The sequence below is a fragment of the Orbicella faveolata genome, unplaced genomic scaffold, assembly GCF_042242905.1.
Source record: "Orbicella faveolata isolate gen_17 unplaced genomic scaffold, um_ofav_v1 contig_47, whole genome shotgun sequence".
Classification (NCBI taxonomy): Eukaryota; Metazoa; Cnidaria; class Anthozoa; order Scleractinia; family Merulinidae; genus Orbicella; species Orbicella faveolata.
In genome coordinates, this window is record NW_028301577.1 from 21050595 (window position 1) to 21065000 (window position 14406).

Sequence of the window (14406 nt, forward strand, 5' to 3'; positions counted from 1 at the left end):
AAAATGAGACTTGTCATATTTTATAAGGCAAGCTGATGCTGCCCCAAGTATAAACCATTACAGTGAGACTACTCGAACCGGGCCACCGCCAAGAAGGAAACTTGTAAGACATTATTAAACATCCTCAATTAAGCACGCTTATCGACGCTGTAAGTTTTCAGCTTGTCCCTCAAGCTTTGGTCGGCTGAAACGACTTTACCCTCCTGTATCAGTTTTTTCTCATCTTGAACACTGTAGAATTCCTTAAATCTGGTATTACATATTTTCTTAACTAGCTCTTGCCATATGGAGCAAACCCTAACCTCGACTGGTGCCGTGCCTGCCCTTTTAGATGCTACCAAAAATAACTCTTGTAGCTCCTCATCAAGAGCAACTGATTGTTTGGTCAGCTTCATAAGGTTTTTCGGATATCTCTTCAGATTTTTTTCAGTCAACATTTCTCTTAATCTTTTATCTAACGTTAACAAAACAACAGTAAACTTACTACTAAAGAAAGTCAACTTTCCTTCGTCCAAAGTTTTTAGACCCAAAGGCAAAGATGTTTTCTCCTCTGCATAACAGACCATTTCAGACATGATTTTTACTTCGGCTGCATAATTATCCTTTGTCGCTTCAGAAACTTTCCTGACTCCTTTCCGTCCGTTAACAATCTTCTCCCTTCCTTTCCATAACTTATGCAGCGCCGCCCCAGATACTCTGGCAACGTCCACAAAGTCGGAATCGACAACAGTGTCCGCGCCTTCACTTGCAATGGTGTGGGTTTTCTGTTTGTCAATGTCAATCTTAATTTGCATGACTGCGCCGTGAAAATTTTCGTAAAGTGCCCAGTAGATGGTGTTAAGAACAACGGCGGCATGAAAGTTGACTTCGTCAGTTTCGTTCTCTTACAATTGAATGGTGGTGACAATTACCCTTTTCATGTTTTCCCAGAGTTCTGATTCCTCCACGGTCAACAACAATTGGGAACAAATAACTGAAAACGAAGCCCGTTTGTCACTTTTTTTCACCTTAGCGTTGGATATTTCGGTAAAAGCTTTAACTATTTTGGAATAAATATCCCGACAAAACTTCACAAACATTTCCTTAACCGTGTCGCTATTGAGTAGGGTGGACACCACTTGCTTGCGAAGGGGAAATATTGACAGATTTTTCATTTCTTAATTCATTTTCGCAGTGTGTTTGTGCACTCAAAACGTAAGATATAAGAGTCTCCTCTAGCCTTTTTACGTCGTTGGTAGAAAGGTATTTTCCAGAACTCTTTTTCCTCTTCTCTTTACTGGACTCATTCCCCTCTTTATTTGTAGCTTTTAGTACCTTTTTTCTCCTTGCATCTTTCTGTCCTCTCCTTGGTGAATCCTCACCCGACATGTCCGACAGATCCTCTCCACTCGATAAGTCGGAAAAGTCACTCCACTCCTCTTCTGAATCATCCTCACCTTCATGATCTTCATGGTCATTGTCAAGGAAGTTCTCAAGGAGGGCTTGGCTTAAATTAGGAAGCGAAACTGCTGAGAGAAATCTGAGACACAGCCATATAATAAGACGTTTTATTATATGGCTGTGTCTCACAAGGACTGGGAACTACCGAATTCATGAATTTGATTGGCTGAGATCGATAGTGATCGCGGTATAGATTTTCCCATTTAGACCAGCATCTTTAGACCGGTTTCATTTTCCGTTGAAAAAGTAGCAAACTAAAATACAAAAATGTTCACCATTTTCTTTTATTTTCTTCTCAATCATTTATGGAAGTGCCAAAAAGCCCGATGACAAAAAAAGAAGTAAAGAGGACGAGCAAATTTCGACAGGTTTAAGTCAAGCTTATCGCCGTTCGCTAGCAAAATGTCAGCAAACCAGTTACATTAAACGAATTAAAGTGTTCTTCTTTGCCATATAATAAACATCTTATTAACCGAGCTAAGTCGGTCTGTATGGGAGAATCTTGACCTCTGTCGTGTGTACAGACCGAACGCAGTGAGGTCTGTACGCACAACCTCGGTCAAGATTCTCCCATACAGACCGACTTAGCTCGGTTAATAAGAGCTAAATATAAACCGCGCTAGGCGGTTTATATAACATTTTCGAGGCCTGACTACTAAGCTCGCGACCTTTGCCATCTCGGCAAGTAAACATGGCGGACAGTTGGTGAATGAATTTTTCATCTATTCGGAAGACATCACACCAAGTCCAGGATATTTGAAAGGATGAAGAATTTTCAAAATGACCTCAGTCATCCTTGGACCAAAAATCCTTTCAAGAACTCGTGTTCAAGGCAGTTAAGAATCGTAAACGCAGTGGTTACGTTGATGGCTAGCAGGTCAGATCGATTGACCGAAATCTGTTTTTCTCCAAACTAAAACTACTCATTTTGAGACAACGATGACAACTGTGGATGAAGTCAACAGCGGTAAAACAAAGGTACCGGATGAATTTATTTTTCGTATTGTTTTGCCTGTTTGTTTTACTGCCGAACTCGATGAGTAAACTGATTCACAATCGATGTAAGCTTACATGTAAGCTTCTTATTAAAACTATACTATACGGCTGCATAGGTGTATGCAAACGAACAATTGGGTTCCTGTTTTTATGTTTTATATCAGTTATTCTCTGTTGTTCAGCTCTGAAATTATACTAACTAACAATCGGCCAAAGGCGAGGTCAATATTGTCGAATAATCCCCTCGACTTCGTCTCGAGGATTATTCGACAATATTCACCTCGCCTTCGGCGAATAATTGTTAATTGGTATAATTTCCAGAGGTGAATATAAGAGTTGGACATTTTGATTGGTCGAGAAGCTCGTCATATGACGCTATATTCACCCCACTACAGCTTGGTTACTAAGCTCGTAACTTTTGCCCATCTTGGCAAGTAAACAGGGCGTGTAGTTACTGGATGAAATTTTTATTTATTCGAAAGAAATCACTCCAAGTCCAGGCTATTTGAAAGGATGGAGAATTTTCAGATTGACTGCTGTCGCCTTTTGACCCACAATCTTTTCAAGAAATCGTCTTCAGAGGGTCCACAATAGGGTTTTCATTTCCCGCTTTCCCACCTATTTTTTCCTGTTAATCCCGCCATCCCGTCATCCCGCCCTTTTTTGCCTGGAAATCCCTATCCCGCCCACTTTTTAAAGACGTTTCTGCGTTAATTATTAATTTGTTAAATTAGTAATTAATTTAATTATTAACACAGAAACTTTTTAAAAATCAAAATCGTATAAAAGATTACAAAAGAATTCAATGGGTAGTAGATAAATAAGCCAAATGATTATAACGTTTCTTTCAGTAAACGGTTTACTGTTTTGTTTTCTTTTGTCCACGTATCAGTGACAGAAAAAGATTGTTCATTACCATATTTAAGAGATGGCCCGTAAATACACTTGACAGTTTCTTTCAAAGCTTTCAGCGCCTTCACTTTCCTTGAGATCTGGGCTCAGAACTTTTCTTTCCGAAAGAAGGAGCTCCTGCTCGCGCATCCTTTTCGAAATATATGGCGACGCAATTCGTAATTCGCATACTTCGTACGGTAAATCACTATCACCGCCATCCAGTGTGGTCATCCTAGCCAAAACAAACCAGGCGCTCTGGAAAAGGTCGAAAGACTAGAAAAACTGGAAAGGATCGGGGGGCCAAGATTACAAACGCAAGCGTCGAAAATGTCGGAAATGGACAGATGTCATTGATGTCAGAGGTCAACACAAATGATCGCAATCAGTAGAAATAGGACTCAAAGACCTCATACAGTCTCATGGTACTAACGTGGTCAAGCGATAATGGATACGTTTGACAGAACCTGACAGGATACAGAGCTGTTGCTATTCACTACTGGAAACCTGACACAGCTATACGCAATTTTGTACCAGCTTGTGGTTTTTGCGCTGGTCAATAACAATTCATGATTTATGAGGTCATGTAAGAATTGAAATCCCGTATCCCGCTCTGTTCCCTTTACGAATCCCGCATCCCAACCCTATAAAAACACGAAATCCCGCTCCCGCTCGTAACTGTAATTCCCGCTTCCCGCTCTTGTTTTCAGCTCAAATCCCAAATATCACGGCGAAAAAAAGCCAAAGCCCGAATCCCGCCAAACCTGTTGGGGACCCTCTATTCAAGGCATGTAAGAATCGTAAACGCGGTGGTTACGTTGATCGCCAGCAGGTCAGATCGATTGACCAAAATTTATTTTTCTTCAAACTAAAGCTACTCATTTTTGTGTGGCTTTACACGAGGTGTGTAGCCACACTACGTCATGAACGGATTTATTTATTCATTTGTCTGCGAGAGTTAGTCACGTGGTCTTGGGTCCAAAGGCGCACTAGTCTGAGTCAGCCATTTCGATTGTAAGCATGGTCTCTAGTTTCCCCTGCTTTTAGTTTTAAAGGTAAGTTGTCTTTCATTTTGAGCTTGGTCTTGAGTTCTGCATCTTATCATTTCTTTTACGTGTCGAAAATCTAGCTTCGAAATTTAGTACAAATAACGAGACCCATTTGCAACTGTTGTTTCCCTTTCAGTTATTCATGCAAGTCGACAAATCGAGACAACGGGAATAAAGTTCCTCGCGAAAGTTAGGACAGACTTGGCATGTGTCCAGTGCAGGTTCTACAGGAGCCGTTGTACTTTTAAAAGCCAATATCCCTTGCTTTGAGCCGTCAGAAGTTTAAAACGTCTCCATCGGTGACCACAAATTCAAAGACAGAACCGCTTGAGTTTGAAAACAATATAAATCACAGACGCCTTCTCAGAACTTTCGGAAACAAGAGGGTAATATATTTCATCGCTTTACATTTGGATGGAATTAGTAGAATTACTTGTTTACAAATGTAAGTCACGGAAGAGGTCATTCAGCGATCAGTTGACCGTAAAGCCGTCAATTTGCAGAATATATTTTTACCGTTTTGAGTAAGTACGCTTTTTCGCCTCAGTTTGAATATGAACTGTGACCTTTTCTCTTTGTCCAAATTAGATATTCAAAAGTGAAATAAATTACCATATTAGAGTTGATTTGCATTTGTTTACGGTACTTAGAAATCATAATCACATTGTTCTAAAAGTAAGCTCATTATATTTGGAGATTTAGACAATAATTTCTTTGCTAGTTTTTTTAATCAACATTGTTGACGATACATTAATGTAATGTACCATACATTAATGTAATGTATGGATTTGTCTTATTTAAATTTGTTAAGCCAGATATACAATCAGTTTTATTTAAAACTGGATCATTGCATAATACAATTGTATAATTTAATTATTATAAACAATTATTGGATGAGGTTTTTGTGATATCTGGAATAATCAAGGTCGAGGTAAGTGAACACTAGCCGAGACCTTGTCTATTTTGGATATCGCAAAAACCAAATCTCATAGTTGTTTTTTTATACATTGTTTTTACAGAAAATAACGACAAACGCATTATCGAACCGAACACAGTTTATTTTCAACAAGCCATGTTCTTACATGAACTTGACATTGCTCTTGGAAATCATGCATTGGGCGTGCAACCTATGGATTATTCACTAATCTGCTGGCAGATTAGTGAATAATCTGTAAGTTACGCTGTTTCCCAGAATTAACTGTAGGCGTTTAGCCAATGAGAAGACAGATGTTGACTACAATGTATAATAAAAACGATTATTGCACTCACGCTTGTTAGATATGAAATGATTAAAGTCAACTCAATGCTACATGCCTCGTTGGCTATCCATAGTCTTATATCCAACCTGCACTCATGGAATAACCGTTAATTATTTGCGGGCTTCATAAAAAGAGCTAGGCTTTCTCGGGAATCCACTCAATTTTGAGCTATTTCGGTTATGCTTTGACATGGTGTGAGATTGATCTTTGTGGTATAAATGAAGCTAAAATATTATTGATTGAATGATTGACTGATTGATTGAATTATTAACTGTTTGATTGATTGATTGAGTGAGTGAGTGAGAGAGGGAGGGAGGGAGGGAGGGAGGGAGGGAGGGAGTGAGTGAGTGAGTGAGTGAGTGAGTGAGTGAGTGAAAGATACCTACACTCCAGTAACAAATATCTCATCTCATTAGCTGGCACAAAAAATGGCAAATGCTTCTCAATTAACCCATTGCCTACATTTTAAGGACGGTGCCTACTAAATACAAAGGCTTTTGCGCCAGCTTAGGACCATGTAAGTAAGTAAGTAAGTAAGTAAGTAAGTAAGTAAGTAAGTAAGTAAGTAAGTAAGTAAGTAAGTAAGTAAGTAAAGACTTTATTTAAAGAGGGTAGCACTAAAATAGTATAAAAATACTAACAAACCAGTGGCCCTCTAAAAATTATGTACAATACGGATGTTAAAACTATGGCATAACTATGAGATAATATAACGAATAAAAATACAAGAGATAAGAGATAAAATCAATTAAAAGTACAAAAAGTATAACTAAATCACAGAATAAAATGATTTAAAAGCTGCTGTTCTTCAAAAAGTTTTTTCCAAAGAGAGTTCCTAAGAGAATTAAGCGACGCTATTTTCCGCATTGATAGCGGTAAGCTGTTCCAGGCTTGACAGGCAGTCACAGTAAATGTTCTTCCTCCTTCAGTTTTACGTTTGATAACAGGGCGAGCAATATTGAAGTTGGCATACCTAGTCTGCCGTGAATGAGTGTCGCTAGTAAGCTTAAGTAAACTTTTAAGATAGGTTGATACATGCCTCTGTAAACGCTTGTATATAATACAGCATTTAGTTAGTTTAGCCTGTTAGAAAAATGGTATCCAGTTTAGTTTATTGAACAGTTTGACGTTGGAGGCTTGACAATCGGCGTCTAGAATAACTCTAGCAGCCCTCTTCTGCAACTTTAGAACACGGTTAAGGCAATGTTTATCACAGCTCGTCCAAACCACATTTACAGAATCAATTACCGGTCTTATCATGGTGTTATAGAAAATAAGTCGATGTTTTAGAGGTAGACAATATTTAATTCTCTTTAAAATGCCTATCCGCTGCGAGAGCTTTTTACTCAATTTCTCCACATGAGGGATAAATGTTAGTTCGTGGTCGATTTCTAGTCCCAAAAGCTTTGCACAACGAACATTCTCCAGTTGTTTTCCATCAACAACTACAGCAAGGTCATGGTTAATTCTGGTAGAAAGTCGCTTGCCAGTAATGGAAAGCACTTTTGTCTTGCTCTCATTGAGAGGAAGTTTATTAGCTGTTGCCCATTGGTCGACCTCAGAAATTGCTGTAGTCAGTGAACTTTGTAAAACACCAACGGAATCACAGTTAGCAGCGGAGGTTAACGTTGTGTCGTTTGCGTATAGGTCAATTTGAGCCAAGCTCACATGTCGCGGAAGATCGTTAGTAAAAGCGATGAAAAGCAAGGGACCCAGAATTGAGCCCTGAGGTACGCCATAACGAACACAAGCAGTAGGGGATTCTATGTTACCCATAGATACCAACTGGCGGCTTTCATTCAGATATGATCGAAACCGGATTAACGATTTGTTGTCAAGCCCATATGCTTGAAGTTTTTGCAATAGAATCGAGTGATCAACCATGTCGAAAGCCTTGCAATAATCAATTAAAATCATACCACTCACTCGATGACTGTCAAGGTTGAACAGCAGTTCGTCGATAATTCCAATAAGAGCAGTTTCTGTACTGTGACGCTTGCGAAAACCAGACTGCTTAGAATAAATTAAGTTATTGACACACAAATAACTATAAAGTGAGTCGTGTACATACCTCTCGATTACCTTGGAAAGTACTGGCAACACTGATATCGGACGATGTATATCTTTGCAAGGGCTATTGGAATCCACAAAGAAAAATTGGGGTAGCCACGCATTTTTTCGAGATAATTAGCCTTGAATCTCAACAAAAATGCTGACATCAGCATTTTTTCTGAAAAAAGAAGGAAAGGACATTTCCTCTCAAATTTCCTTAGAATTCGCCTTTACATACAGAAAAGCAAACACATTTATAAAGATCTTAAAACTACATGGTAAATGGTAACATAACAACAATTTTTGGTATGTTTTTAATGACAAAATCGTTGCAACAGCGCTTTTAACGTCTCTGACAGCCTCCCTCTGGTTTAGCTAAAATACAGTCTAAATACCTTTTGCTCACAACCAGAACTAATCACGGGTTGAATACACTTGCCATTTCCATTTCATAGCAGAAAAAGTAGGGGTAACCAAGCGTTTTTTAAAGTTATTGATCTTTTTTTGTAAACTTTTACGGTGCCCATTACATTTTTCCCTGTCACCCCCCAGTAAGTGAAACGTTTGCGTATATCGCACTTGTTTTGCGCGCGCACTACGCCATCTGCAGGTACATATTTAAAGTTGGATTTCAGTGTAATTTTCGACCGATAACAGCTAGTTTTTCAGCTGGATGACGTTAACAGTTAGTGGTTAGCGATATGCTACTATTCTGGTGTTCTTGGTTTAAGTACAGGTTCATTAAACTTTATTTGGTCACAGAGGAAAATTTTGCTTTCATTTTAGTCGTGCACTTGGTAGCGTAGTTGATTGCGTCAATATTGTCAACACAGCACGCGCATGGCACTTGAACCATGCCTTGCGTGATGCGCAGAACGTGTTCGCACCAACAAAAGTAGGCACCGTCCTTAAGGTAATTCCTCTGAAATAGAAGTGAGAATAGATTTTTGTTCAAACTTTGTCCACTGAATATTTGTCATATGATAACTTCAATTTTGAAATAAAAAAGGGGGGTGCCCATGCTCATCAAGGAGCAGTGAGGCATTGAAAATGCCCCATTTTGGCATTATTTAATGCTTATTATAAAAACGCATTCCCAGTAATTGTAAAATCTTTGTGAGCCCAGACTCATAAGAAAAGGCAATAGGCTACAGTCAATACATTGTGTCGGACACAAATAAACATTTTAAGTTTGATTCAGACAGAAAGCTAAATCCTTGATTAAAACTTTGAACCAAATTTCTTGACGTGGTTACCGACTGCAAAATAGAAAAGACCACAGTGTATCTGCTATTTTTCTTATTTATTCAATTTTCAGCAATAGAAATTAGATCAGTCTTTCCTCACGCGAAGCTTATGATTAGTTGATTACAATGACTGGAAAAAAAACTGGGGTGCCCGTGTTCGTTGGTGAGCTAGAGCCATTTTTCAACTGAAAGAGCTCAATATCAAGGCAAATCCGTCATGTTTTCAATATGCGCGTGCACGAGCGCGCGCTAATGATGCCATAAATTATGCGCAGTAAGGGTGCGCAATGCAAATGTGAGGAATGACCTTAACTTTGCAGCAGGAAATAATACAATGAATGTATAATACGATGAATCTGTTAATCTTTTGCCGATTTTGCTAACTTTCACAAATAGTGTGCTAAACCCTAAGAAAAATTCATATTTCTTGTTTGTTTGGTTTTTTTGTAAGTTTGGTCTGGGATATATTTATATTAATCCTTTTAGTTATAAACTGAAGCAATAAGTTTCAATTACTCGCAAAGTAGCAAGTATATTTACAATACAGGAGCATCTCATTTACCATATCGTAACTACTAGTATGATAAAACTAAATAATTGGAAGCCCCACACGAGCTAACTTTGTGATTCTCTGTAATAGCACCATATTCTCTAAAATACCTCATATTTTCACCGTCTACTATCGATCGCTGACCTTTCGAGTGGAAAGTCTTGATAGTGTCTTTCATTTTTTTTCATGACAATTCAGTTTTGTCCTAATTAAAAGAATAACTTGTAAGCCATACATGTACGCACAGCGGACCTATTTTTAGACAATGACAACTGTGATGAAGTGCAACAATAAAATGTAAGGTACTGGATGAATTTATTTTTCGTAGTGTTTCGCTCGTTCGTTTTACTTCCGAACTTGATTCACAATCGATGTACATGTAAGCTTATTATTAAAACTACGGCTGCATATGTTTACGTGTATGCACATGAACAATTCCGTCTGTGTTTGTGTTTTAGTCTGTTATTTTGTAGTCCTTGATATCAGCTGAAAATTATACTAGAACCGTGCAATTATTCGCCTCAGGCTCAGTGAACATTGGTGAATATTCACCTCGACTTCGTCTCGGTGGATATTAACCAATGTTCACCTCGCCTTCGGCGAACAATTGTTAATTGTCCATGTACTTTAGAAAGGTAAGTTAACATGGATAAAAGAGGGACACTCACAGAGTTGTTAAAGGATTTAGCTGTGGCCTGTAAAGCCAGGGATTGTTGGTCGGAAAGCGTGACGGCCTTATGCGCCTACTGGTGCGACGAGAAATGATGATGATGATGATGTAAAGCCAATATTTCAGTTTAAGAGGCGTTCTTTTTTCAAGATGTGTTATAGATGATGCCATTAGTTTGGATTTCGCTGCGGACCTAGAGCATTTATTGACAGTTGATTACATTTTGCAAAACTTCTCAATTTACAACGAAAAGCTTGCTGCAGGAATATTGCTTGTGGTAAATAACATATTCAATGATGTGGAAGATTCAACATACTTCGAAGAACTATGTGAAATGGATTAGAGTATTTGTGAAGAGTTTCTGTTGTCAGTTCCACAGCAATATTCACCTGACAGTGATGAGTCAGACTCTGATCTTTAAATCAGGTAGAAGGAGGCAAATATTAATGTCTTAGTATCATTATTTATACTTTTGACATTAACGTTGGCCAGTTATATGATGTTACTTGATGTTAACAAAATATTACATTAAAGACCAAATGTCCAAAATTGTGATTAACTCTCTTGACCTGAGAGGTGGCTATAGCAATGGTATAATCAAACCACACTCGATATTCAGTGAATTATGCTTGGACAATCAAGGTAAAACTTTCTACAAGAAGGAAGATCAGAGCCATGCAAACTTTGCAGAAAGTTTTATCTCGATAACCCTATTTATTATGATTTTAGGAATTTGTAGAACTTTTGACAGCTTATATTGAGTCAAGAGGATGATCAGAACACATTTAACCAATTTGTTTGGCATTGCCAGGAAGTGCAATATCTCTTAGGGATGCAAATCAAAGATTTTGGTTTCACTTATAGCATGGGTGTTTAGGACACATTGCCGCCAAGGTATCTTGCCAGGTTGACCATTACTGTCATTCCATTTCTGGTATCTTTAACTTAACTTTAATAAGCATAATTGCCTATAGCCGCTAATCTGGCAATGGTGGTCAGCAGGGTGCTCAGGTGACACATTTACAGCAAAGGAGAAAACAAATTGCATAAAAGAAATCAAGGTGGCTTACTACAGTTTGATGGATTATAACAGCCCAAGTTTTAACTCTTTTGAAAAATGTTCAAATATGCTTTTCCTTTCTCTATTTTCTGTTTTCTTAAATCTTTTACCATTCTATGTGAAACTTGAACAATTAAACGTCAACAAATGGCTAAAATGAACGACCGAGTACCGAGGACAGACTGGGCACTAGTAGGTTAAATCACTTTTTTTTTTTTAACTTTGGCTTTCAACTTGATTCACCCCGACAAATCAGCTATGAAATTTTATCATGGGTTGAACGGTAAGTTTTCGAGCAATCCTCGATCGAAAACTGGCTTTTACAACCTTGCACGAGAATTGAATTGCGCATGCTCTTTATTTAAGCGCGCGCTCATGTGACGCCACGTATCGCGTGCGAGAAAGCAAGAGTAAATTAGAGAAGCTCTTTTACCAGTTGTTTATCGAGTTTTTTGTTATATTTTATTGGCCCTAGGCTTAAACACATGTTTGAACGGAATTTAAAACTATTGCTACGTATACCGAAGTGATTTAACGCTTTTTAATTGCTGAAGTGGTTTTCGTTTCTTCTTAGGCTTAATTGCGTCATTTGTGCTCGCGCGATTAATACTGACTTCTGGCAAGTAATCATAGTGCGCGCTACTTAGTCTCCGAAAAACTGTAGTAAGCCACCTTAACAAATGGCAAACGAGACTACTCACGCGCGCATACGAAGAACGATTACGATTAGTGTGTACTTGATTAGAAAGGAAATTTCTATTTAAATGTCCTTACAACTATATATATTGTCCTCCAGTGTTGATAGTATTTCGGTTTTGCAACTTGATCCTGCCGGATTGTTTCGGTTGTATTTGGGTTCTAAACGCTTTTAATTTTAAGTTTAAGACGGACGACTTTTTGCGATCTTCTTGGCAAAGCCATCGTGAGTTGTACTTACTATTTCCGGCATCGCACAAATTCGGGCATTCAGCCCACAATTTAAGGTCCACAACAGAGGCAGCACGAATCCTTTTCATTCTTCACCTTAACTCTTCGTATTCAATTTTAACTGGAGTTTGCAAACCAAGGGTAGGATGCAAAACCCCAGCTTTTTTATAGTGTTCTTCATGCCGACTCTTCTTTGCACTCTGTGTACATTTTACTTGAAGGGCGATCCGGCCTGGGTTCGAAACTGTATCTTAGTAACGCGCTGAGCATGCTCACCGAAAGTAAAAGCTGTGCTTGCAGTGTGTCGTTAAGCTTTTTCTGACCAAAATCCTTCGTAAAGATGCCGCCCGTTCTTAACGCTTCGGAGGAAAAAACAAATGGCACAAGGCTGTTGCGATTAGTGATTGATGGGGGGACATACGTGCTAAGAGAGTTTCTGCATTCCATTCATCCTCCTGCAACATTACAGGCAGTGTTCAACAACAACAAAGGAAAGCTTACAAAACTACATTCCACGAACAAATTCATCACCAAAAGTCAGTGGGAAATCCTATTTCCTCCTTCAGGTGACCCACCAGACTCGAAATCATTTGATGTCACACTTCTGCATCTGTTACTACGGGAATTTTGCAGTTTGACGGCGCCTTCAACTGGCTGGCACAATTTCCCTGCAGACAGCGATGTTAGTCCTGAGGCGAACATCGTCCGAATCAAATACTACAGAAATGAGCTTTGTCACAGTGTTTCTACAAGCATTACTAAAGTCGAGTTTGAAGACAAATGGAAGGTCGTTTCTTCGGCACTGGTTGCCTTGGGCCTCGACCAAAAGGACGTAGACCGCCTGAAGACTGAACCGATTGACCATGACACTGAACTTCGTGTAGAGGAAGAAGTAAATAGGTGGAAACTTGAAATTGAACCACGCGTAGAGAGCTTAGAGGAAGACGTACTGAAGATGAAAGGCAAAATGGCGCGTATTCAAGGGTCTCCTCCAGACCAAAATACTTCTGAACTTGCAGACTGCCTCCCAGATAAAGTTGCAAATGTCTTTGGTCGTTCACGAGAGATACGACAGATCATCCAGCCCATCGTAACCAGGCAAGTAGGCGCTGTTGTGATAACTGGGGGACCAGGGTTTGGAAAGACAACTGTGGCGAACAAAGTGGGGCACGAGCTGGCCACCAACCCAGAGAATGTTGTTTTGTTTTGCTCTCTCAGGTCGAAAGCAACAGTAAATCACGTAGCTACCTCAATGATCCTTACGTGCAGCAAAAACCACTTTCAGCCACCAGAAAACCCCCAACACTGGCTTCGAAATTGGAGCAAGCAACAGCAACAAAGGGTTACCTTCATTCTGGACAATGCAGACAATGTTCTCGAATCAGGCGACCGAGCTGGGTTTGCAAGCCTTTTGCAAGACATGAGGATGTTAGCCAAAGGTAATGTTACTTTTGTTGTCACTTCTCGAAAAGTATTTAAGCATTCAAGCCTGGAGATGGCAGAAGTAAGAGTAACACCTTTATCCTCCGATGAGGCAAAGAAACTTGTTGAGTCTAAAGTTGATGAAGGTGTGCGGGTGAAGCTCTCTCAGACAGAGAAGTTAGTTGAGCTATGTGGTTGTGTGCCTCTGGCTCTCTGCATCGTTGGTTCGTTGCTTTCAGACGTCTACACTGAAGATAAGCTGATAAGACGTTTGGAGAAAAAGCCAATGGATGTCCTTAAAGAGGATTTGAGTGATGACAATTCCGTTGAAAAAGCAATAAAAACTTCCTTTGACTCCTTGGGTAAAAGTGAACTAGAGGCCCTGCTTCTTCTGTCTGCATTTCCTGGCTCCTTTGATTCTACTGCTGCTGAGGCTTTGATTACCGCATCGTCATGCACTGAACAGCCACAATTGATCCTTCGTTCCTTGAAGAACCGATCACTCGTTGAGATCGAGATGACAGCTCCACAGAGATATCACGTCCATCAGCTGATCCAAGCATATGCAAAGAAAATTGGCCAAACAAAGTACTCCGAGGGAGAAAAAGAGGCCTTTGCTCACTTTATTTCCCGCCTTGCGGACAATGCCAATATGTACTGGAGCAAAGACAAGTGCAAAGAATCAATTGAATCGTTTAATGAAGACAGGCACAACTTTGAGTACTTCCTACAGTTCTACCTGCAAGGATTAGATTGTCAAGATCCCTCAGACCTCATGACAAATTTGACGACCTTAGTGCAGGAGTTTCCTCAGACATGCTTGTATCTGGAAATGTGTCTTCT

At 39.4% G+C, this 14406-nt stretch overlaps 2 protein-coding genes across 2 annotated transcripts in view; one reads left to right on the plus strand and one right to left on the minus strand.

Moving 5' to 3' along the window:
* Positions 1-58: 58 nt before the first annotated feature.
* LOC149097559 (uncharacterized) lies at positions 59-815 on the minus strand. Its single transcript, XM_089279032.1, has one exon. The coding sequence runs from the start codon at positions 792-794 to the stop codon at positions 129-131; it is 666 nt and encodes a 221-aa protein (XP_089135158.1). The 5' UTR covers positions 795-815; the 3' UTR covers positions 59-128.
* Positions 816-12231: 11416 nt separating this feature from the next.
* LOC110067605 (uncharacterized) overlaps positions 12232-14406 on the plus strand; it is a 4248-nt gene continuing 2073 nt past the window's right edge. The window contains exon 1 of the mRNA XM_089279016.1: positions 12232-14406. This exon is cut by the window's right edge and continues 2073 nt beyond it. Within this exon, the coding sequence (XP_089135142.1) occupies positions 12482-14406 (1925 nt within the window). The 5' untranslated portion in view covers positions 12232-12481.

Excerpts from the sequence above, each read along its gene's own strand:
- LOC149097559 (XM_089279032.1), bottom strand. The coding sequence starts at position 794 with ATGCAAATTAAGATTGACATTGACAAACAGAAAACCCACACCATTGCA.